The sequence below is a fragment of the Oncorhynchus masou genome, chromosome 14 (genome assembly GCF_036934945.1).
Source record: "Oncorhynchus masou masou isolate Uvic2021 chromosome 14, UVic_Omas_1.1, whole genome shotgun sequence".
Lineage (NCBI taxonomy): Eukaryota > Metazoa > Chordata > Actinopteri > Salmoniformes > Salmonidae > Oncorhynchus > Oncorhynchus masou.
The window spans coordinates 10,399,318-10,424,860 of NC_088225.1; the positions used below are offsets into that span (position 1 = coordinate 10,399,318).

General features: G+C 44.0%; 2 protein-coding genes across 4 annotated transcripts; both read right to left on the reverse strand.

Moving 5' to 3' along the window:
* Positions 1–485: 485 nt before the first annotated feature.
* LOC135554168 (histone acetyltransferase KAT7-like) lies at positions 486–15,494 on the reverse strand. 3 transcript variants are annotated; one of them, XM_064986277.1, is made up of 14 exons: positions 15,345–15,494; positions 9,202–9,349; positions 8,209–8,370; positions 6,288–6,527; positions 6,028–6,110; positions 5,787–5,873; positions 5,501–5,599; positions 5,106–5,216; positions 4,435–4,620; positions 4,205–4,294; positions 3,958–4,098; positions 3,777–3,870; positions 3,394–3,647; positions 486–2,806 (listed from the first exon to the last, which is right to left on the reverse strand). In XM_064986277.1, exons 1-14 carry the CDS (start codon positions 15,357–15,359, stop codon positions 2,708–2,710), a joined length of 1,809 nt encoding a protein of 602 aa, XP_064842349.1. In that variant the 5' UTR covers positions 15,360–15,494; the 3' UTR covers positions 486–2,707. The 3 variants fall into 3 exon arrangements, with proteins under 3 accessions (XP_064842349.1, XP_064842350.1, XP_064842351.1); XM_064986278.1 differs by lacking the exon at positions 5,501–5,599; XM_064986279.1 differs by lacking the exons at positions 5,106–5,216; positions 5,501–5,599.
* A 3,807-nt stretch (positions 15,495–19,301) lies between these two features.
* Positions 19,302–22,479, reverse strand: LOC135554172 (glucose-6-phosphatase catalytic subunit 1-like). Its single transcript, XM_064986287.1, has 5 exons — positions 22,043–22,479; positions 21,710–21,819; positions 20,746–20,851; positions 20,485–20,600; positions 19,302–20,251 (listed from the first exon to the last, which is right to left on the reverse strand). Exons 1-5 carry the CDS (start codon positions 22,258–22,260, stop codon positions 19,743–19,745), a joined length of 1,059 nt encoding a protein of 352 aa, XP_064842359.1. The 5' UTR covers positions 22,261–22,479; the 3' UTR covers positions 19,302–19,742.
* Positions 22,480–25,543: the final 3,064 nt, after the last annotated feature.

Here is a 25,543-nt window from a genome sequence, read left to right on the forward strand (position 1 = left end):
TCTTTGCAATACAAGCCGCTTGTTATGTTCAGTCAAGTATTTTGTTGTTGCATAATATTAGATGGATTGTTGCGCAAACAAACAGGTATTTGTCTAATGTAAGATAATTAACACGTCCCATCACTGAGAGCATTACTGAACTTCAAGATTCATTAAAATTGAAAAGTTATTTGCTTTTCTGTGCTTCATATCAAATGCTGATAATTTGTCAGTGAACCCCTACACATCTATGTGGCAAAGGCTCAATGCTGTTCACATTTCCTTAATAAAAACAATTTGTTCAATCAAGTGCACTTTTTGTAGTGTTCATTTGCTTTCAACTGTGTAGATTTACCAGCTTGGTGCCGGTCATGGAACGGAGATGAAACCACTAGACTGATCCATGCACCCGAGACAGCAACACATTGCAGTGTGTAGTGGCAATTGGTTGGGGAAACAGAGGATGCTGCCCAAGAAAGTTCAGAAAGAACACCTTGCACACAGGATCAAGACATTTTGGAGTTTAGATTTATTGGAGAGGAAGCAAGTACAAAAGCAGGTGCACACAACTTATCTACATATTAATGCTGTACAGAGGTACTGCTGACTGCTGTGCAGCAACAGTGGTCTACTGCTCTTTTGATAGCTTATTAAACAAATGCTTGTATGAAGGTGAACATTATGACCACACACACTGGTTTCAGATAAACTGAGTGTCTTTCTATAGCTGCCATGACTGGCACAGGAGGAAACATCAAGACAACACATCCCACAGCAACATGTTGGGAGGCAAAATATGAAAGGCAGAGGTAAAGGAGAATTGTTTTGGGGAAATTAACAGCTGACCTGTTGTAGCAGTGTTTTCTCAGGTTCCAGTGAAATGAGCTGCAAGTTGACCTGCTATAATACCTCTGTGTGATGTTAGGCCAAGTTAGCATCTATTCATGCCAAAGATGCTGACATTATACAGACTCTTTGAAGACCCATGAATCAAAATCATACCCCAAAATATACTGGACAGTGTACAATCTAGTTTTAGAGAGTCAAAATAAGGAAGTAAACAATCTGATGGGCAGGTATATTTCAAGGCCTTTTACTTAACATTCAAAAGCAGAAGGAATGAATGAAGCCGGACAGGCCCAAAACTATTTTAACATGCAATTTAACTTGGACATCCAACACGAGTGCTTATATTCTGAAAATAATCATAACGCCAAATTATTGGAGTATTAGTTTCCTAGTTCAACCTGGATTCATTGAAATATGACGGTGAAATATACAGTTTTTTCGGCAGCCTTGAAGAAATACCTCCTCTCAGATTCTGAGCTTGTTTTGTTTCTCCCCTCTGACATACAAATACACGGATCAAATAGCTTATTTTTTTAAACACACAAGAAAGAACCCAAAAACACAAAACGGAATAAAAACTCAAAACTCTACACAATGATTAACACTATTTCAGAATGACAGTGAAGTTTGTCAATCCTTTACTGTGTTAATAAAGAGTTCACTTTTGACATATGGTCAGTAAAGGCCATTTCTTCTGCAACTATAAAGATGTGCACTTTATATATTTGTTGCCCTATTGTGGCTATAAATTCTAGAGATGAGGGCCATACGTCGCTGTGGAAACTCAAACTCTTTATATACACACAGCAGATGGAGATCATTTCTGGTTTCATCCCATGTATATGCACAATCAGTCTAACAGTCAGTAACATCCATTATTTTATCCTTATACACATAAGCAGACATAAAATGGGTTGACCACAGCGCAAGACAAATAGTCTCTTTTGCTGTGTACTACATGCATTTGCTTGTTCCTCTGCAACATGTTAGAGAAAATCTCTTCTAACTGACACGTTCTAATCTAGTTCTCAGTACGGCTAGGAAACCAGTCCTGCACATTTTAAAAACTTTCTTCAAATATACTTTGTCTTGCTAAACCTGTACTATAAAATCTTCTCTCCATCATTTAAATATATTGACAGCATGACTTGAACTTGACATCAAATTCGCACTTCGGCCTCAGGCAGAGCCTGACTGAGAATTCCAGTTCTTCTCCTCCTCCCCCAAAGTGTTTACTTGTGCACTCTTCCTCATGGATTTACAAGGAATGGATTGGGGTAAGGAACTTCCTCCAGCCAACGTTTTCACCAGTCCGATACTTTTAAATAATTTAAAGAGTGCAGACTGTGGAGAGAAGGGGAAGAAAGGGAATTGGCAATCTTTCAGGAAGCCAAATGTAAAATAGCTTAAAAAGGACATGAGCCAAAACAGCTTAAAACAGTGGTAAAACCAAACAGAAGTTTAAAAAATATATTTAAAAAAATAAAGTAAAATAAAGCCCAAACCAAACAGAAAATATTAAAGACAATCAAGACACATGGATACATTGTTGTGTTACCTCAACCCCTCCCCAGAAAGACAGCTATATTCCCATACGTACTAACTGACTGGCTCACAAGGTTAATGCGGTTCTACTGAGAAGTTGTGTGAGGCAAGCTAGGGTCTAGATTCAAGCAACCCACCATCAGTATTCTTGTTGCTATTATGATCTACTACTTAAGCCTGGTTAGGACTCTCAATAATCATGATCAATAATTCTGCACTAACACAGTGTACTGATCAAAAAGTTGTTTGAAGTAAACTATCCTGATAGAGAGCTTTGAACCCAGGTCATTGTGTTGGAGAGTTGGCGTGGTATGGTGTAGGGGGAAGAAGTGTCCTATGTTCCTTTAGGTGGGGTCCACTTTAAGGCAGTGGGTTCAATAGTCTTGCTGCTGCCACGCTTGGTCTCCTTGGCTTTCCAGTCGTCGATTAGGTCCTGGAGGAGATAGTTAGCATATTAGCCTCAGAAGCCAAGGTTTGTCACGCTCCGTTCCAAAACCTGTGGAAGTTCTCCTCAGGAAGACAAAAAAATGGACAGACAACAGTGGTATAGATGGAAACTAGACATGTTGCCACTTTTCAAACCCATTAAATATTTAGCATGTTTCAGTTTATTTTATTTATTCATACACAACTAACACAGCATAGGCAAACTGACTGACACGGTAGAAAGAGAAACAAAGCAAATTTTAAAAAGCAACAAAAAAAAAGCCTCTCCTGAGGGGAAACGTCACTTCTACTCAAAATCCAATACCAAAGGTCTCCAGACTCCCAATAGTAAAGTCATCGTGATGAGATTTGGAAGGATGGCTCCGTGAGGTTAGTAACACGTTAGCACTGCTAGGCTCAATGATAAGTGTATGTCCAAGACAATATCGGGACTGAACTGACGTCTAATGGAATAACCCAAACCCCAACTAATTCCACAGTTAGTTGGAGAAATGTCCTGGCCGTCACACTAAATAATAACTTGTTCTTGGCTGATTAAAGAATAAATATATGAAGAAATGGTAGGTGACATACCTGTCTCTTCAAGACCAGGTGCTTCCCTTTCCAGTACTTGAGCATCTGGAGGGACTGCAGGGTGCTGACAATGTCCACTGGGTTAACGGCTGTCTCCTGGCTGATCTCCTTGATGGAGATCTCCTTCCCCTGGAACTGGTTGAGGTAGCGCAGCAGCACCTCTTTCCAGTAGGACCTGTAGCTGATTAGGCCCAGGTCTGAGAGGGGCCGCTCTGGAGAGCCCACCTTCTCCTCCACCTTAGACAGTAGGTAACCTGGGAGAGGGCAGACCACACACAGGGTTACACAGAGACCAAGGTTAGGGAGAAACCAGGAACACACACGGGGTTACACAGAGGTCAGGTAGAGTTACAGAGAGACCACAAGGTAGTGGCTGTACTCACTGAAGTCAATCAGCATCTTTCCGTAGCCCTGCCTCATGTACTGTGGCATGGTGAGGATACAGGAGACATTGTAGTTCAGGAACGAGTTCTTCTCCTAAAATGGGAGGGCATAGATGTTTTGAGTTTGAGAAAAGCAGTTTATAAATTAAACGTAGCATTATGACTACGACTGACTGGTTACCTTTGAGAAGTAGCCAACAAGATGGCAGCCGGTGTTGTCAGCCTCTGTCATGACGTAGAAGAGGAAGGGCTCCACGTCGTAGTATAGGGTCTTGTGGTCCAGGAAGAGCTTAGCCAGAAGGCACAGGTTTTGGCAGTAGATCTGTGGATGATAGGGTCATTTAGCAGGGCTATGGTCAGAGCAGGGTAGTCATAACATTCACAAGGCAGGATAACATTACATTCCTGGGACCACAGCAATCTCTCACCTTGTTCTTTTTACCGTCCACCTCAAAGACGGAGATGTTTCCCTTTCGATAGATCTCATCCCCTGGTGGGTGTTTCCAGACACACTTGGCCTGTACAGAGGGAGGAACAACACCGACCATCATATAAAACCTATTCAGAACTGAGATCCACTCTGAAACGTCTGAATCCATCCATAAAGAACAATCAGAAAACACCGGAGAAACGAATTGACATGCACCAACGTTCTCACCATGTGCCGGCGCAGGATGGTCAGACTCTTCATGTACTTGAGGCAGAACTCACACATGTAGAGGCGTCCCAGGCGGGCGTACTCCTCAGGGTAGGGCGAGTGGTACCAGGTGTCCAGCTCGTAGCGGCCAAACACGATGGTCTTGATCATGTTGCTGCCCTCCGCCACCTGGCCCTGCAGCTTCTCCTGCAGCAGGCGGAGGACCAGGGAGAGGGGACAGAAAAGGGAGGAGGAAGAGAGAGGTTTGACCAACACAGCGAGGGAGAGGGGCAGGCAAAGCGCCACGGGAGGAGAACTCATTACTCTCTGTGGAAGCGACCACAGAGATTACGCTTTCATTTAGAAAAAAAAGGTTAGAAATGTGTGTGGAAAGGATAAGAGAGAGCTTTGATTTAGAAGACTGAAAGGGGAGCCTCTTAAAAGATATTGGCTAGAGTAAATCTAACTCAAAGAGAGCGAAGAAGAACGTCTCCATAAACTACCCGGTCTTGTAACTGACAACACCAGACAGTGTGAGTAGCCAGATTACCCAGAATGCTCCCCGTCTGGCACTGCCCACCATAAACGGTGAGAGCTGGACGTCGACTGGGCCCAGTCCAGAGTCACTAGTACAGGCTCAGGAAAAGAAAGAGGAAAATGGGAGGAAGGGCGATGAGTTCTCTCTCTCTTACAAGATCCTCCGAAGCACGTGCCTGGGCTTTTCGAAAGAGCTCCAGGTCGTAATCACTTGTGATGTTCTCCAGAAGGGGCTCTCGGTTGTTGCCGTGGGACTGCCGGTGATCCTGGGGCATCAGAGAGGGAGAAGAAGCCTTTAACCTCAGAACAATCAGCACATCTCTTCAACCGGACACATTATTTACCTTCAACATATCTGTTGTCCGAACAGTTGTCAAACTGTGCTTGCGAGACACTTTTTAATATTGGAAGTATTATATTTGTTTACCTTTCGTATGGGATAAGAGTGTATTACAACGCGTAGGCTACAGCTTTTTCTTCTGGCACTAATGGAAAAGGGTCGTTTTTTCTATCCTAGAGTTTGGATTAGAGGTCAGATCATCACACTCACCATGTACTGGTCTTTCTGCTCTTTTAGCAGACCAGAGTTCCTCTTCTTCCTCATTTCCGTCACCTTCTCCTTGTACCTCATCTGTCTCTCCGTTGGGGCCTAATCCATTATGCAATGTTATGAAACGGCCATGATACTGCCTTTAAATCCAAATCCTATTTTACGCTCTATTGCCTTTCTTGAAACATTTACTGCAAGGAGGGACAAATCCAAACCAAAAACAGTAGCGTAGTGATAAAATGAGATGGTTGACCAAATGAAAGGCCCAGGATCAGGATCATAGTACCTGGTGACGGGTACCGTGTCTGTTCTCATCCTGCCGGTGGGACAAAGTCCGCTCCTCCACCTGTTTGTCACGAGAGGAGGCCCTCGTCTGTGAAGAGAAATCCCGTTTGGTAAGCGATCCCTACTAAAGATATGCCTACAGTATGTTGTTTTATTAAGTAGTAGGCAGACAGATGTCAGACACGGTCCTAGAATCCCACACCTCAACACTAAAGCCAACTTCTAAGGTCTTGTAGATTTACCTTGCATTCATCTACAGAGAGGTTGTGGAAGAGAGGGCAGCCAGATATTGAGAAGTGTCTCTCATGTTTCCCTGTCAAATGGCCTGAAAACAAATAAAACAGAACGTCAAGTGAAACAAATGCAGAACATAACAATTAACAGTGTGTGTTTTGAAGGTGTAGCGTTCTGAGGTCCACATTGCACAAAAAGTCAACTATGTAAATAAAATGTCCTGCCCTCATTGACGGTGGAGCTGACAGTTAAGAATGAGATCATTTACCCAGGGAGTTGCAGCCTGGTGTAGGGCACTTCATGTTGAAGTTGTAGCTCTCGTGGAAGCGGCGGCGCTTGGGCCTGTGGGAGAGGTCACTGCCAGAGTCTTTGAGTGACAGCTCCTTGGCCAGGCTCTCGTCATGAGAGGCGTTAGGGCTGGACACATCAATGTCCGACTCCGATGAGAGGGCGTTACCTGTTGGGGTGCGGGGCGGAGACTCGTCCTGGTCTGCTGCTCGCTTCAGGTCTGGAAGAGCCAACGAGGAGAAGAACACATGTAAAGGAATTGTTATGTGAATTTAAAGTATGCTCTCTCTAATTCTCTCTCGGAGGAGGAGGACCTGAACCCCAGGACCATGCCTCAGGACTACCTGGCCTGATGACTCCTAGCTGTCCCCAGTCCACCTGGCTGTGCTGCTGCTCCAGTTTCAAACTGTTCTGCCTGTGGCTATAGAATCCTGACCTTTTCACCAGACGTGCTACCTGTCCCAGACCTGCTGTTTTCACTCCTGAGGTGCTGACCTGTTGCACCCTCTTCATCCACTGTGATTATTATTTGACCCGGCTGGTCATCTATGAACATTTGAACATCTTGGCCATGTTCTGTTATTATCTCCACCCGGCTCAGCCAGAAGAGGACTGGCCGCCCCTCATAGCCTGGTTCCTCTCTACGTTTCTTCCTAGGTTCTGGCCTTTCTAGGGAGTTTTTCCTAGCCACCGTGCTTCTACACCTGCATTGCTTGCTGTTTGGGGTTTTAGGCTGGGTTTCTGTACAACACTTTGAGATGGGGCGGCAGGGTAGTCTAGTGGTTAGAGCGTTGGACTAGTAACCGGAAGGTTGCAAGTTCAAACCCCTGAACTAATAAGGTACAAATCTGTCGTTCTGCCCCTGAACAGGCAGTTAACCCACTGTTCTAGGCCGTCTTTGAAAATAAGAATTTGTTCTTAACTGACTTGCCTGGTTAAATAAATAAATAAAAAATAAATATCAGCTGTACGAAGGGCTTTATATGTACATTTGATGTTATATTCACAAGCCCGACAGACACCTCACATTTTTTATTTTACCTTTATTTAAGTTATTTTACCTTTACTTAAGTCAGTTAAGAACAAATTCTTACTAATACAAAATAAAAAAAATTGAACCTTTATTCAACTATGCAAGTCAGTTAAGAACATAGTTTTACAATGACAGCCTACCCCGGCCAAACCCGGACGACGCTGGGCCAATTGTGCGCTGCCCTATGGGACTCCCAATCATGGCCAGTTGTGATACAGCCTGGAATCGAACCAGGGTCTGTAGTGACACCTTTAGCACTGAGATGCAGTGCCTTAGACCACTGCGCCACTTGGGAGCCCACATGATGGGGCTTAGTTCATATATTTCAAGTGCCTGGCTTGTATCCAGAATTGTGAATGAGGTGTTTTGTCAATGTGATGCTTTTGGTAATGCATTTATTTTTCACAATTCTTGCACACCCCCTTCAGGTTTGTAAAAACATGCCTTGGGAGGTATGAAACAGGACAGGAGGGGATGATGACTCATCATGACACCAAACACCCAATACATGATCGCATACAACGACCCCACCACACCAGCAACGGAAATTCAAAGGAATGAATAGGGATGGTAGCTACAAGCATAGGCTGCAATTTTCAACAGAACTGTCTGAGAAACATAACAAATGAGTGGAATAACATGTGGAGGACGACACAAGCTCAAATCATCTATGTTTGAGGACACAAGCCCAAAACAAACTTAAAGAGTAGAAAAGCACTAGTTGAGCATCACTGCCTCTTCGAAAACTTAAAATGATACACTGAAAATATAACATAAATAACGCAGTGGGTGGCCAGCTCTCGGGTGTGGACAATGGAGAAGGGGGGGAACTGTGAGAGAAAGTGACCATGCTGCCTCGTCCTCCTACCCTCCACATGCTGCTCCGTGTCCGACCCCGAAGAGCGACTCTGGCGCAGAGGGTATTTCTTGGGGGTGACCGGCGGCCCTTGCTGCAGACTACGGCTACGGGTCACTCGCCGGGCAGAGAAGGTCACCACCTCTGCTGGGCTGATCTGGACAGAGCTGGAATCTAAAAACACATAAAAAAAACAGATGTCTTCAGGGGTCTCTGGCCCTCAGCAGTAATGTAGCAGGCTAGGAGCTACAACTCTTGTCTCGTCAATGGTCAAATCCCTTTCAAGCAGAGACACTTACGTACGCTCCCTTAACAAACGGATTCGTTTCCACAACATAACTGACCAGTAGAGTACAGGCAACAAACAACACATAGTCCCAAGCAGTAGGCTACTTGTGTATAACCACTTAACAATATCAGTTCAGTTGTCAAATTGAGGACCAAGGGACATGCCAAGCTTTTTAAAAACCACATAGAATGCATCCAGTTTTTTTCAATAACAAAAGGGAGTGGAAACTATATCATCCTCTACTCAAACCATGACTGCCAAACCGAATAGGGATCAGGGGGTGATGACTGCTGTCTAAACCTATTCATAGTATGAGTTTGAATGCTGATATACAATGGCTATTGTACAAGCAAGCGATAATAACCCATGAGCACATCTATGGGTATAGCTACAGACAGACAAAAGAGAACCCCAGCATTACATTCAGTATCTTCATTTTGAATCTTCTGACTTAGATTATTGTCATAACATTTGGTTCAATGACCTAGACTAAAAACTCATAGGGCTGGAATCCAAGGGATTCATATAGGATTCATAGTTATTCAGCAGGTTCTTGATGCAGAAACATAACAATATAAATATATTGGCCATCTCATGACAGTTCCATATCAAAACTGCATTGTTGGTTAAGGGCTTGTAAGTAAGCCACTGTAAGGTCTACACCTGTTGTATTCGGCGCATGTGACAAATATTTGATTTGAAAAAGGCATATTTACCTTGTGAACTTTGGCTGAGTCGCATCGATGCCCGGGTGAGGCGTGTGTTCCTCCGTGTTCTCCCATAGGTCTCGATTCGGTCTGTGTGCTCATGGTCAGCAGAGAAGTCTGAATCCTCAGTGCCGTCGGAGCTGCTCCCAGCATTCCTCTTTCATAGAACAAAAGGGAAGATCGGTCGTCAGTTATGCACATCAGTAACATAAACATGACGATTATTTGGTTTGGTTCCTGTTAGCTTGTATGAACACAATGCTATCGTTGAATCCATTGATGATTATCACGAAGCATCACTTGTGTGCCCCAATCTTCCTATTACTTTCGTTGTCATCTTCCAACAACATGTGGGAGGAAATAGCGCAATAGCCGCTCTAACTGCGACGTGAATAGGCTATATTCAGTAGCCTACAGTGCATTCGGAAAGTATTCAGACCCCTAGAGACTTTTTCCACATTTTGTTACGTTACAGCCTTATTCTAAAATGTATTAAACAGTTTTTCCCCCTCCCCAATCTACACACAATACCCCATAATGACAAGGCAACCTTTTTTTACATAAGAATTCAGACCCTTTGCTATGAGACTCGAAATTGAGTTTCCATTGATCATTCTTGAGATGTTTCTACAACTTGATTGCAGTCCACCTGTGGTAAATTCAATTGATTGGACATGATTTGGAATGGCACAAAAGGTCCCACAGTCGACAATGCATAACAGTGTAAAAACCAAGTCACAAGGTCGAAGGAATTCTCCGTAGAGCTCCGAGACAGGATTGTGTCGAGGCACAGATCTGGGGAAGGGTACCAAAAAATGCCTGCAGCATTGAAGGTCCCCAAGAACACAGTGGCCTCCATCAGTTTAGAACCACCAATACTCTTCCTAGAGCTGGCCGCCCAGCCAAACTGAGCAATCGGAGCCTTGGTCAGTGAGGTGACCAAGAAAAAGAAAAGAACCCAATGGTCACTGACAGAGCTTCAGAGTTCCTCTGTGGAGATGGGAGAACCTTCCAGAAGGACAACCATCTCTGCAGCACTCCACCAATCAGGCCTTTATGGTAGAGTGGCCAGACGGAAGCCACTCTTTAGTTAAAGGCACATGACAGCCCTCTGAGTTTGCCAAAAGTCACCTAAAGGACTCTCAGACCATGAGAAACAAGATTCTCTGGTCTGATGAAACCAAGTCTGGAGTAAACTTGGCATCATCCCTATGGTGAGGCATGGTGGAGGCAGCATCATGTTGTGGGGTTGTTTTTCAGCGGCAAGGACTGGCAGACTAGTCGGGATCGAGGCAAAGATGAACAGAGCAAAATAAAGAGAGATCCTTGATGAAAACCTGCTCCAGAGCCCTCAGGACCTCAGACTGGGGTAAAGGTTCACCTACCAACAGGACAACGACCCTAAGCAGACAGCCAAGACAACGCAGGAGTGGCTTCGGGACAAGTCTCTGAATGTCCTTGAGTGGCCCAGCCAGAGTCCGGACCTGAACCCGATCAAACATCTCTGGATAGACCTGAAAATAATTTGCATTTTATTGCATGACATAAGTATTTGATACATCAGAAAATCAGAACTTATATCTAGTACAGAAACCTTTGTTTGCAATTACAGAGATCATACGTTTCCTGTAGTTCTTGACCAGGTTTGCACACACCGCAGCAGGGATATTGGCACACTCCTCCATACAGACCTTCTCCAGATCCTTCAGATTTCGGGGCTGTTGCTGGGCAATACGGACTTTCAGCTCCCTCCACAGATTTTCTATTGGGTTCAGGTCTGGAGACTGGCTAGGCCACTCCAGGACCTTGAGATGCTTCTTAAGGAGCCACTCCTTAGTTGCCCTGGCTGTTTGTTTCGGGTCGTTGTCATGCTGGAAGACCCAGCCACGACCCATCTTCAATGCTCTTACTGAGGGAAGGAGGTTGTTGGCCAAGATCTCGCGATACATGGCCCCATCCATCCTCCTCTCAATACGGTGCAGTCGTCCTGTCCCCTTTTCAGAAAAGCATCCCCAAAGAATAATGTTTCCACTTCCATGCTTCACGGTTGGGATGGTGTTCTTGGGGTTGTACTCATCCTTCTTCTTCTTCCAAACACGGCGAGTTGAGTTTAGACCAGAAAGCTCTATTTTTGTCTCATCAAACCACATGACCTTCTCCCATTACTCTTCTGGATCATCCAGATGGTCATTGGCAAACTTCAGACGGGCCTGGACATGTGCTGGCTTGAGCAGGGGGACCTTGCGTGCGCTGCAGGATTTTAATCCATGACGGCGTAGTGTGTTACTAATGGTTTTCTTTGAGACTGTGGCCCCAGCTCTCTTCAGGTCATTGACCAGGTCCTGCCGTGTAGTTCTGGGCTGATCCCTCACCTTCCTCATGATCATTGATGCCCCACGAGGTGAGATCTTGCATGGAGCCCCAGACCGAGGGCGATTGACCGTCATCTTGAACTTCTTCCATTTTCTAATATTTGCGCCAACAGTTGTTGCCTTCTCACCAAGCTGCTTGCCTATTATCCTGTAGCCCATCCCAGCCTTGTGCAGGTCTACAATTTTATCCCTGATGTCCTTTCACAGCTCTCTGGTCTTGGCCATTGTGGACAGGTTAGAGTCCGTTTGATTGAGTGTGTGGACAGGTGTCTTTTATACAGGTAACGAGTTCAAACAGGTGCAGTTAATACAGGTAATGAGTGGAGAACAGGAGGGCTTCTTAAAGAAAAAATAACAGGTCTGTGAGAGCTGGAATTCTTACTGGTTGGCAGGTGATCAAATACTTATGTCATGCAATAAAATGCAAATTAATTACTTAAAATCATACAGCATGTGATTTTCTGGAATTTTATTTTAGATTACGTCTCTCACAGTTGAAGTGTACCTATGATAAAAATTACAGAGCTCTACATGCTTTGTAAGTAGGAAAACCGGAAAAATCGGAAGTGTATCAAATACTTGTTCTCCCCACTGTATATCCATCCTGCCCTGCCTTATTAAAAAGTCTTTGAAAGCCAAGTTAATAAACAAATCACTGACCATTTCGAATCCCACCGTACCTTCTCCGCTGTGTAATCCGGTTTCCGAGCTGGTCACGGGTGCACCTCAGCCACGCTCAAGGTATTAAACGATATCATAACCGCCATCAATAAAAGACAGTACTGTGCAGCCGTCTTCATCGACGTGGCCAAGGCCTTCAACTCTGTCAATCACCGTATTCTTATCGGCAGACTCAACAGCCTTGGTTTCTCAAATGACTGCCTCGCCTGTTTCACCAACTACTTCTCAGAAAGAGTTCAGTGTGTCAAATCGGAGGGCCTGTTGTCCGGACCTCTGGCAGTCTCTATGGGGGTACCACAAGGTTAAATTCTCGGGCCGACTCTTTTCTCTGTATACATCAATGATGTCGCTCTTGCTGCTGGTGACTCTCTGATCCACCTCTACGCAGACGACACCATTCTGTATACATCTGGCCCTTCTTTGGACACTGTGTTAACAAACCTCCAAACAAGCTTCAATGCCATACAACACTGCTTCGCTGCCTCAAACTGCTCTTAAACGCTAGTAAAAACCAAATGCATGCTTTTCAACCGATTGTTGCCCGCACCAGCCCACCCGACTAGCATCACTACTCTGGACGGTTCTGACCTAGAATATGTGGACAACTACAAATACCTAGGTGTAGACTGTAAACTCTCCTTCCTGACTCCAATTAAACATCTCCAATCCAAAATTAAATCTAGAATCGGCTTCCTATTTTGCAACAAAGCCTCCTTCACTCACGCCGCCAAACATACCCTCGTAAAACTGACTATCCTACCGATCCTTGACTTCGGCAATGTAATTTACAAAATAGCCTCCGACACTCTACTCAGCAAACTGGATGCAGTCTATCACAGCGCCATCCGTTTTGTCACCAAAGCCCCATATACCATCCACCACTGCGACCTGTACGCTCTTGTCGGCTGGCACTCGCATCATATTCGTCGCCAAACCCACTGGCTCCAGGTCATATATAAGTCTATGCTAGGTAAAGCTCCGCCTTATCTCAGCTCACTGGTCACGATGACAACACCCACCCGTAGCACGTGCTCCAGCAGGTATATCTCACTGGTCATCCCCAAAGCCAACACCCCCTTTGGCCGCCTTTCCTTCCAGTTCTCTGCTGCCAATGACTGGAACGAATTGCACAATTTTTGGGGGAATTAAAATCAATTAAAAATAAATAAATAAAATCGCTGAAGTTGGAGGCTCATATCTCCCTCACTAACTTTAAACATCAGCTATCTGAGCAGCTAACCGATCGCTGCAGCTGTACACAGCCCATCCAATCTACCTACCTCATCCCCATGTTGTTTTTATTTACTTTTTTGCACACCAGTACTTCTACTTGCACATCATCATCTGCACATCTATCACTCCAGTGTTAATTTGCTAAATTGTAATTACTTCGCCACTATGGCCTATTTCTTGCCTTACCTCCTCACGCCATTTGCTGAATAGAAAGTGTTATATTTGGGGCAAATCCCAACACAATCACTGAGTACCACTCTTCATATTTTCAAGAATGGTGGTGGCTGCATTATGTTATGGTTATGCTTGTCATCAGCAAGGACAAGGGAATTTTTTAGGATAAAATAAATGGAATAGAGCTAAGCACAGGCACAATCCTAGAGGAAAACCTAGACACTGAGGCAAATTCACCTTTCAGCAGGACAGGCAAAATATACACAAGAGTTGCTTATCAAGACAACATGGAATGTTCCTGAGTAGCCTAGTTACAGTTTTGACTTAAAATCGGATTGAAAGTCTATGGCAAGACTTGAAAATGGAATGCTCAACAACCACCTTGACAGAGCTTGAAGAATTAAAAAAATAAATAATGTGAAAATATTGCACAATCCAGGTGTGCAACGTTTTTTTTAGATTTACCAGAAAAAGACAGCTGTAATAGCTGAAAAATGTGATTCTATCATGTATTGACTCACGGGCGTGAAAAATTCTGATTTAATTTTCAATAAATTTGCTAACATTTCTAAACTACATGTTTTCACTTTGTTATTATACTTATGGGGTATTGTGTGTAGATTGTGTGTAGATGGGTGAGAGAGAAAAAACATATTTAATCCATTTTGGATTCGGGCTGTCATGTGGAATAAATCAAGGGTATGTGAATACTTTCTGAAGGCATTGTATGTTTTGAAGCAAACTGGACTGGAATACTAATACTCCACACAGAAAAAAAGTCCTAATCCAACAGCACAAGCACATAAAATACAAGAATCACCGAAAACATTGTTTACAAGCGTCAATGGTTTACATCTTGATTAATGTGGAGGAGGAGCATGTGTGCAAGCAACACTTCCGTAGTACTTTTCCCACAATGCACCATATCAAAACATTTACCAACGGTCAGAACTGAAATACACTCCATAAATGTTCCAAAACAAACATGAACATGCAACGGACCATGCATATGTATATCAACATTACCATACTGTTACGTTGACATCTAGCGTAGCGAAAATAATTTCGAGATGAAAATGGTTCAACAATCTTGAGGGCACTATGTGTCTTTAACCAATTGCAAGTGAGGAAAGGCGGGACAGGAGAAAATTAAACCAATTGACACTATGTTATTCCTGAATCAATCCAATGAAATCGTTGTTTTGAGGAAGACAAGTATTTGCCTCACCACCAGCAGGATTCAACTAGCTTCAGCCAGAGAGCTTTGAACCTAGATAACACCTTTTCCGTACACCCTGCGGGCCTGTTCCACCAAGCTTTTGGTTCTATCACTTCTAGTTCATCTGTAAGATAGATAACTACATTAGATAGCTAAAGCGATTTTGAAATGATGTTCAAATGCGCCCCATCACTATAGCCATGAATGAACACACTCATGGATAGCTGGTTAGCATTAACTAGACCAGTATCGCATCAGCTTGCCATGGCATTTGTGCTATTCTAAATGTTACACAAAATTGATTGTGTTATGCTTTAAGGCCAACCAGGGCTCAATTAGCTCCTATCTGTCACGTTATAGTGACATTTCGACATGATAGTAAGTTAGCTAAACAAATTGACATTAGATATAGCTAGCATGAGTCAGTCACCTGTATTTTTACAACTACGTATATAAATAAACCAAGTTCTTACCTTTCTCCGAGGCATATTTCACTTTAACGGTGTCTGTTTTAAGACGTTAGCTATCCCTTAGCTGTAAAAAATAAACAGCGTTTTAAAATGAAAATGCTCACTAATGAAACTGGTTGGCTGGAGATGCCGCTCAACGTTTGTCTCACACTTCCGTGGTATGTTCAAGCAAGTCGACACGTTTCGGAATGTTTTGAAACGGTTCTACTGTTATTCAATTGGCCACTAGATGGCAGTGTTGTAACATGTACATGATGGTCCATTGTGTAAAGGCCCCTTACTATCCGGAATCCATGGGAAGTCCCTACCATACTACAAGTTGAAATGTAAGGTTAGGGTCTAGAAGTACGGACATCCCAAGGACCCCAGATAATGTACAGTGAAATACACTGACAATACACTGACTCATAGAGTTTACATAAAAATAGACTGTGTATATTTTTTCTGAGGTAAAATACAGTACAGTACACAAGATGAATAGCGAGAAGTTTGATGAGGATGTACAGTGCCTTGCGAAAGTATTCAGCCCCCTTGAACTTTGCGACCTTTCTTTTTTTAATATATTTTTTTACCTTTATTTAACTAGGCAAGTCAGTTAAGAACAAATACTTATTTTCAAAGACGGCCTAGGAACAGTGGGTTAACTGCCTGTTCAGGGGCAGAACAACAGATTTTGTACCTTGTCAGCTCAGGGATTTGAACTTGCAACCTTTCAGTCACTAGTCCAATGCTCTAACCACTAGGCTACACTGCTGCCACATTTCAGACTTCAAACATAAAGATGTAAAACTGTATTTTTTTTGTGAAGAATCAACAACAAGTGGGACACAATCATGAAGTGGAACGACATTTATTGGATATTTCAAACTTTTTTAACAAATCAAAAACTGAAAAATTGGCCGTGCAAAATTATTCAACCCCCTTAAGTTAATACTTTGTAGCGCCACCTTTTGCTGCGATTACAGCTGTAAGTCGCTTGGGGTATGTCTCTATCAGTTTTGCACATCGAGAGACTGACATTTTTTCCCATTCCTCCTTGCAAAACAGCTCGAGCTCAGTGAGGTTGGATGGAGAGCATTTGTGAACAGCAGTTTTCAGTTCTTTCCACAGATTCTCGATTGGATTCAGGTCTGGACTTTGACTTGGCCATTCTAACACCTGGATATGTTTATTTTTGAACCATTCCATTGTAGATTTTGCTTTATGTTTTGGATCATTGTCTTGTTGGAAGACAAATCTCCGTCCCAGTCTCAGGTCTTTTGCAGACTCCATCAGGTTTTCTTCCAGAATGGTCCTGTATTTGGCTCCATCCATCTTCCCATCAATTTTAACCATCTTCCCTGTCCCTGCTGAAGAAAAGCAGGCCCAAACCATGATGCTGCCACCACCATGTTTGTGGGGACAGTGGGAATGGTCAGTGGGAATGCTGTGTTCAGGGTGATGAGCTGTGTTGCTTTTACGCCAAACATAACGTTTTGCATTGTTGACAAAAAGTTCAATTTTGGTTTCATCTGACCAGAGCACCTTCTTCCACATGTTTGGTGTGTCTCCCAGGTGGCTTGTGGCAAACTTTAAACGACACTTTTTATGGATATCTTTAAGAAATGGCTTTCTTCTTGCCACTCTTCCATAAAGGCCAGATTTGTGCAATATACGACTGATTGTTGTCCTATGGACAGAGTCTCCCACCTCAGCTGTAGATCTCTGCAGTTCATCCAAAGTGATCATGGGCCTCTTGGCTGCATCTCTGATCAGTCTTCTCCTTGTATGAGCTGAAAGTTTAGAGGGACGGCCAGGTCTTGGTAGATTTGCAGTGGTCTGATACTCCTTCCATTTCAATATTATCGCTTGCACAGTGCTCCTTGGGATGTTTAAAGCTTGGGAAATCTTTTTGTATCCAAATCCGGCTTTAAACGTCTTCACAACAGTATCTCGGACCTGCCTGGTGTGTTCCTTGTTCTTCATGATGCTCTCTGAGCTTTTAACGGACCTCTGAGACTATCACAGTGCAGGTGCATTTATACGGAGACTTGATTACACACAGGTGGATTGTATTTATCATCATTAGTCATTTAGGTCAACATTGGATCATTCAGAGATCCTCACTGAACTTCTGGAGAGAGTTTGCTGCACTGAAAGTAAAAGGGGCTTTTGCACGCCCAATTTTTCAGTTTTGATTTGTTAAAATATCCAATAAATGTCGTTCCACTTCATGATTGTGTCCCACTTGTTGTTGATTCTTCACAAAAAAATACAGTTTTATATCTTTATGTTTGAAGCCTGAAATGTGGCAAAAGGTCGCAAAGTTCAAGGGGGCCGAATACTTTCGCAAGGCACTGTACATAGACCATTCATTCATCATAGAGCGCTGATTGAGTGTATATCAGGGGAGGTCTTGTGTAGCTGACCTCCCCTCCCCCACATACTCTGTCTTTGCTACTAAGTCTCACTCCCACCGAGTTCTATAGAGTTCTATACTGAACAAAAATATAAATGCAACATGCAACAATTTCAAAGATTTTACTGTTACAGTTCATATAAGAAAATCAGGCAATTTAAATAAATTCTTTAGGCCCTAATTTATGGCTTTCACATGACTGGGAATACAGATATGCATCTGTTGGTCACTGATACCTTTAACAAAAAAAGTAGGGTTTTGTATCAGAAAACCAGTCAGTATCTGGTGTGACCACCATTTGCCTCATGCAGTGCGACACATCTCCTTCGCATAGAGTTGGTCAGGCTATTGATTGTGGCCACTTCTTCAATGGCTGTGCGAAGTTCCTGGATGTTGGCGGGAACTGGAACAGGCTGTCTTACATCTCAAACATGCTCAATGGGTGACATGTCTGGTGAGTATGCAGGCCATGGAAGAACTGGGAAATCATCAGCTTCTAGGAATTGTGTACAGATCCTTGCGACATGGGGCCGTGCATTATTATGCTGAAACATGAGGTGATGGCGGCGGATGAATGGCACGACAATGGGCCTCAGGATCTCGTCACGTTATCTCTGTGCATTCAAATTACCATTGATAAAAATGCAGTTGTTTTCATTGTCCGTAGCTTATGACTGCCCATACCATAACCCCACCACCATGGGGCACTCTGTTCACAAAATTGACAACTCGCCCACACAATGCCATCTGCCCAGTCCAGTTGAAACTGGGATTCATCCGTGAAGAGCACACTTCTCCAGCTTGCCAGTGGCCATCGAAGATGAGCATTTGCCCACTGAAGTCGGTTTCGCGGTGGACTGCAGTACACGTGGTCTGCATTCCTGCAGTCATTCAATTGCATGCTCCCCCTGTGTAATAATCATGCTGATTAATCAGCTTCTTGATATGCCACAGTTGTCAGGTGAATGTATTATCTTGGCAAAGGAGAAATGCTCAATAACAGGGATGTAAAACCAATTTGTACGTAACATTTGAGCGAAATCTGCTTTTTGTCCGTATGGAACATTTCTGGGATCTTTGGTTTCAGCTCATGAAACATGGGACCAACACTTTGTTGCGTTTATATTTTTGTTCAGTATATATGTAATTCTATGCTCACCCTCCTTCACTCCCTATAACAATATTTCATGAAGACAAGAAACCGATTGGGAGTGCTTCTTGATTTTACAATCTAAAGACGGAATCCTCCACAGGCTTTTCTGGCTGAGAGCGATAACAAATAAATGAACTGTGGTCTATCTACAGTAAGTGATTATTAATTATGCTATTTGATTGTCAAATGAAATGTGCCATTGGGTATTATAAATCACAGGGCATTTATAGGAAAAGTGGTTGCTTCATAGAGCATGATTAATGTGGACTGTACACAATAAAAAAAAATATATATATTTAATTTTAAAAGAATTGACTCTCATATCATATGAAAAGAAAACCAAGTAGTGAGCTAATAACGTATTTATTATGCTGTCTAATTTCTCAGGGCAAGCCCTGTCCATGACCACTGCACTGCGTGAGGTTACCAGCCCTTCTCCATTGAAAAAACGACAGCCGATCCCTCAATGGACATTTTATCCCCCCCAACGGACAATTACCCTGCCCACACCCAATGAACCTTTATATTTACCATTGTCACATTGTAAACATGTATACATAATAATAATAATTATAATAATAATATTTTTTTATTGTTTCATTCACACCTGCACTGCTGGAGCTCAGAGCTTAAGAATTTCACTGTACACTGCAACTACATCTGTGCATGTGACAAACAAAAGAGAAAAAAATCTAATATAAAACATCCACCTCATGCAGCAACAAGTGTCTACTGACCGACCTTCAAGCCCTTTCAACTGGAGTGAACATTCCTGAATCTCCTATGACAGTCCGCCTCTGTCTGTCCCTTCATGGCATTTCTCACAGAATTACAATAAGTTCCAATTAGTTCAAAACTGGTGTTTCTTTCCGTTCTGTCCCGCTGCCCCGGCCACGCAGTAGGGCACTATGCCCACAGTGGCCAGGGGCACAGTGGCACTCTTACAGAAGGACAGCAGGTAGAACAGAGCCCTGGTGTGGGCTGGTGGCCTGAATGAGTCCAGTAGGTGGAGCAGCAGCAGTGTGGCGCCCACACATGCCAGCCTGTAGGTGGCGCCACCGCCAACTCTCCGGGCCTCGGCGTAGAGGGGAGAGTGCAAGCCCAAGCCCAGGCCTAACAGAGTGCCGGTGTTGCGCAGGAGGCTGGCGAAGGGTGTAGTGTCTATGTGGACCCATTGGGGCCGCTGGCACCAGCGCTGGGCCTTGTCCAGGGTCCAGAGCAGGTCCACCCCCAGGCCCCTGAGGACCAGGTAAAGGCCCACAGCGAAGGAGAGCAGGGAGAGGGTGGTGTAGACGTAGCGCCTCAGGCTAGCCCTGTAGATCCAGTGGACCCGGTCAAAGGTTTCCGCCACTAGGATGCCTAGGAAAACGGACAGGCTTGTCAAAGAGAAGTTCTTTCCCGGCTTTCACTTGCATGTTCTCAAATGGGAAAACACCAAACAAAGGCGCCAGGGACCTACTACCATACCTCGCTCAAAGACACCTAAATCTTTTGTCTTGCCCATTCACCCTCTGAATGGCACACTTACACAACAGGGTAGGGTATAGGGTTTGATTTAGAATTCGGTATAAGAGTTGGGGCTCTCCACTGACCTGTGACGACCCCAGCAACAACCTGGTGAGGGAAGTGGGCAGCAATGAAAACCCTGGAGAGGCAGACACACACCTGCACACACCAGAAGACAGCCCACAGGGTCCCGCGGACACACCTGACACACACACACACACACACACACACACACACACACGGGAAAAGACACACAGTCACCTAGAGTTGGATCATTCAATCTAGATAATTGTGTCGAGCGGATAAACTCTGATTAACAGCATAAACAACAGAATTTGTCCTCTTACCAGTTCTTGATGTGACCCCCGTGTCCCTTGAGGAGGATGGCGAGGAGTGATGAGATCATAGCGTAGTAAACCCCTGCAGCACTCATGGCATGACCCGACGGACTACCTGTGAGAGGAGAACTGCTGTCAAGTACAGTTTTGCTTGAAAGAAAAATTGCGAACTGAATGGAATCCAACTGAATCAAACTGCACTCTACACTCCTCTGTAAACTGGTCATCTCTGTATACCTGTCGCAAGACCCACTGGTTGATGCTTATTTATAAAACCCTCTTAGGCCTCACTCCCCCCTATCTGAGATATCTACTGCAGCCCTCATCCTCAACATACAACACCCGTTCTGCCAGTCACGTTCTGTTAAAGTTCCCTAAAGCTCGTCTTTTCAGTTCGCTGCAGCTAGCAACTGGAATGAGCTGCAACAAAAACTAAAACTGGACAGTTTTATCTCAATCTTTTAATTCAAAGACTCAATCATGGACGCTCTTAATGAGAGTTGTGGCTGCTTTGCGTGATGTATTGTTGTCTCTACATTCTTGCCCTTTGTGCTGTTGTCTGTGACCAGTAATGTTTGTACCCTGTTTTGTGCTGCTACCATGTTGTGCTGCTGCCATGTTGTGTTGCTACCATGCTGTGTTGTCATGTGTTGCTTCCATGCTATGTTATTGTCTTAGGTCTCTCTGTATGTAGTGTTGTGTTGTCTCTCTTGTCGTGATGTGTGTTTTGTCCTATATTTTTATTTCATTTATTTGTATGTTTAATCCCAGCCCCCCCGTCCCCCCAGGAGGCCTTTTGCCTTTTGGTAGGCCGTCATTGTAAATAAGAATTTGTTCTTAACTGACTTGCCTAGTTAAATAAAGATTTTTTTTTTAAATTATGGAATTAATTCATTTTGAGTTGAAAATACTGCATGGATTCTCCAGAAGGGAAAGTGGTTTTGCCACCAGCAGCAGACAAACAGGCACTCACCTGGACTAGTCTCACAGGTCATAGGGAACTGCTCAATTTGTGGCGCTGATGAGTTGGCATAGTAAGGAGTCTCTTGAACCCACCAATAGGGACGCTCGCCAAACAGGATCCTGTTTAGACATGAGAGAGTAATATATCATGTATCACATATTGAATCCTCCTCTGTCTGGCAACATACGAAATGGAGGAATCATCTGTTGGATCGTTCTCATAGCATTGTTAAAACATTCGGAACCTGCAGTATTTTCATCCTGGAAATATACGTATTATATTGTTATTCTTTATCTTAGCATCTGAGCACTGTGATTAGTATTAGTATTAGCAGTCACCTACCATTTGAAGATAAGGTTGAGCCAGTCTCCCACCACAGCCACCCAGACCAGCTTGACCCCCACTGATTCCCGCAGGTGGAAACACACAGGGAAGAAGACAAAGAAGGTGTTCCGCAGGTCAGCTGCCATGGAAACAAACAGGAACCAGCTCTGAGTGTCCCTGTAGTGAGTCTGGAGGTATCGTGTGGTGCTAACCCCATAGGCGTGGACGGTGTCCATGGCTGCTCTCTAGTTCACTGTATCGGACAGTCACACTAACGTTAAGTACAGTCTTCGACAACTGATCTATAGCTACTGCCTTGTCTGATATCCTATGTCAGAAGAGCAGAGGTGTCTGCTGAGATGCCCGCTGGCAGTACCATAGTTCTGTGTGTATTGTCCGATAAAGTCGAGAGGTAGTGGTGTGAGGTCTCTGTGCAGCCCTTGTAGTGTGTGCTACTTGTCTGTCCAGTGCCCACCTGTCACCACTGCCATCCCTTTTATACGCTGTGTGAACACCTGGTAACTCCACCACGCCTGATCTTTGAACTGGAGAGAGTGAGGAGGGAAAAGAACTGGACAAACATTACATCATGACCGACTGCACTGCAGCCAGCTGGCCAGTGCATCACCATGGGGACTACCTGTGGCCTTGTATTGCTGGCCCTCCCCCCCCACACACACACACACACACATGCACGCGCGAACACACACACACCAGTGGCAAACATATGGAAACCACATGCTTGACTCCGTTCCATTAATTCCATTTCAGCCATTACAACGAGCCAGTCCTGCTATTGTTCCTCCCACCAGCCACCGCTGAAAGACATATGCATGCACACATACTCATCACCACCGTCACATGTGCAGGGGCTGCTCCTCCAGTTATCGCTCCCTGCCCTGTTGAGAGCTCAGAGTGAGTAGATGCCAGATGAAGTAAATGTGAGGTGTTATTTTTCCCCCACCGCCTGAATGCCCTCTTATGGGGATAGTGGAGTTGAACAATAACAAGAGTATGGGTTCAATATAAGCGCCAATGAATCGCTGACGGATTTCTCCTTTCAAAAGTTCAATATCTCTCAATGTCTCATTGATCCATTATTGTTATTTCATTCAATGACTGCTTTAAACTACATGTACTCTCCAAGGGTTCCAAAAGGGTCCTTTGGCTGTCCCCATAGGAGAACCCTTTTTGGTTCCACGTGGAACACTTTTGGTTCCATGTAGAACCCTCTGTGGAAAGGGTCCTACTTGGAACCCAAAAGGGTTCTACCCAGAACCTAAACGATTCTACCTGGAACCAAAAAGGGTGCTCCTGTGGGGACAGCCGAAGAACCCTTTTAGGTTCCGGGTAGAACCCTTTTAGGTTCTAGATAGAATCGTTTAGGTTCCGGGTAGAACCCTTTTAGGTTCTAGATAGAATCGTTTAGGTTCCGGGTAGAACCCTTTTAGGTTCTAGATAGAATCGTTTAGGTTCCGGGTAGAACCCTTTTAGGTTCTAGATAGAATCGTTTAGGTTCCGGGTAGAACCCTTTTAGGTTCTAGATAGCTCCTTTTTTTCTAAGAGTGTATGGTTAACCATTTTAAGAAAGGACTTTTCCAGGACATACTACTTTGCATGTGTTGCTGAAGGCCAAAGGAGGAGGGGAAAAAAGAGGGCAATATGGAAAAACCCACACTGGACAGGCATGCCGAGCTAGTGATGGAAAAGAGTGTAGCCTCGTTTAGTGAGGGTAGGCATGGAGGGAAGAGGAGGGGAGGATGAGAGGGTCTGTGTTTACTTCTAGCTGAGTGTTCCCAGCCACCATCCTCCAACCAGCACAAGTTTCCAAGGTGATATGTTATCTGGCTGTGGCCGGCTGACAGACATTAGGCCTGTTCCTTGCCTGCTGCTGCTGCTGTTGTTTGCTCCACAAACCATAATCTTCCCCAGGGAGCTAAAAATAACACTAGCATGGTCCCACTGTGCAGCCCACCACACGTACACACACATCCTACAATTCCCATTTCATGTCCGTCCCCCACCCCCCCAACTGCCCTAATGGAGCGGATGGCTTTTCCTTGAGAAACACGTTTAGGGAGGGGGGAGACAAGTGAACGTGTGTGTGGGGTGGGGAGAGGGAAACCAGGTGAGAGATGCATGATCTAAGTGTGTTTTGTTGAACTCTTCCCTGATGGTATAATAGGATATATTTTTGCGATATTTATTCATGTAACATTTGTAAATCCATTACAAACCTATTGATATTTTCTAGCCAGCCAAGGGACTGCTACTGGTGTGAGATTGAAACTCAAGGAGGTCATTAACTGTGGTTGATCTCTGCTATGAAACATGTAACTGTGAATATGTTTACTCAGCCAAGAGTCTCTTGTTTATGTCTACACAAATATGTCTGTGATTAACAAGGCAATTGTCTTAATTGCGCCATGTTGATTACCAGAGTGCTATAACCAGGCTTAATAAACAGAGTTAAAACAGAGGTTAAACCGGGCACTCCATCACCAATAATACCCTTGCCATAGACCACATCACCAACATCACTGCCCTGCACCCCAAGGTACCATCTGTCCCAGTGGACTGTGCTGATAAACTAGAGAAAAACACAGTTGTCCAAATATTGAATGTTCAGCCAATGGTTGTCTGCTTTGTATGGAGATCAGTCCTCTGAGCTGTGGCTGTTTGGGACTGTGAGTTATGACCAAACCAGGTCTATCAGTTAATGATTACAGACATCCCCAACACATTCATCACAAGTGTGAGGATGCATGATGCATTAGAGAGGAAACCTGTGCAGGTCACCATGCGTTCATTACACTGTCTAGTGTTGCTGTTGTTCACCACGTTATAAAAGGAGGATAACGGTCTACTGGAGTCTTTTAGCACCAGGGAATCACAAGGCTCAGACTTTTGCGGAAATAATGCATTGATGTCAATGGGAGATTTTTGGATTCCTCCCCGAGTTTCTGGACTTTGTCAGCATCCTCTTTCATCAGTTGGAGAGGCTTACCTTTGAGGAAGTTCCTAAGGGTATTCAAATACTGGGGTCTCACACCATGCATAGGCCTAGATTTCATTTTATTTATGGTTTATTTTAATAGGGACGGGTACAAGCACATTGAGATATTGAATAAACAATAATTTGATGTGCTGCATCAGATATATTAGTGTATTAAAATAGCATCACTGTGTTTACACAATACAATTTAGCCATAAAGTTGAGCTTTTGTTTATAAAGTCATCTGGTCTGTTCAACATTTATGCATCTGTTATAGAAGTTGTTGTTGAAAGAGAAACAAGACTAATGACTACAGGATCAAAGGAAGTGTTGTACTATACTATCACGAACCTCAACTTGTAGGCAACTTTCCATCTATTGCCCTCGAGAATAGACAGATGAAGTTATAGTATGTGACACCCATGTTGCTCTCGATGTCTCGCCAGGCAGTCTGCCAAGAGAATCCAAATGATAAACAGTCCTGTTATGACAGTAAGGTTCTTTATAGAAACTTCCAACATACT

Coding starts and splice junctions, on each gene's coding strand:
- LOC135554168 (XM_064986277.1), bottom strand. Junction 6,111..6,287: donor ACCAGGCTGCAACTCCCTGG/GTAAATGATCTC, acceptor ATTTGTTTTCAG/GCCATTTGACAGGGAAACAT. Junction 3,648..3,776: donor AAAGATGCTGATTGACTTCA/GTGAGTACAGCC, acceptor GCCCTCTCCCAG/GTTACCTACTGTCTAAGGTG.
- LOC135554172 (XM_064986287.1), bottom strand. CDS start 22,260: ATGGACACCGTCCACGCCTATGGGGTTAGCACCACACGATACCTCCAG. Junction 20,852..21,709: donor GACCTGTGAGACTAGTCCAG/GTGAGTGCCTGT, acceptor CTCCTCTCACAG/GTAGTCCGTCGGGTCATGCC. Junction 20,252..20,484: donor TGTTGCTGGGGTCGTCACAG/GTCAGTGGAGAG, acceptor CCGTTTTCCTAG/GCATCCTAGTGGCGGAAACC.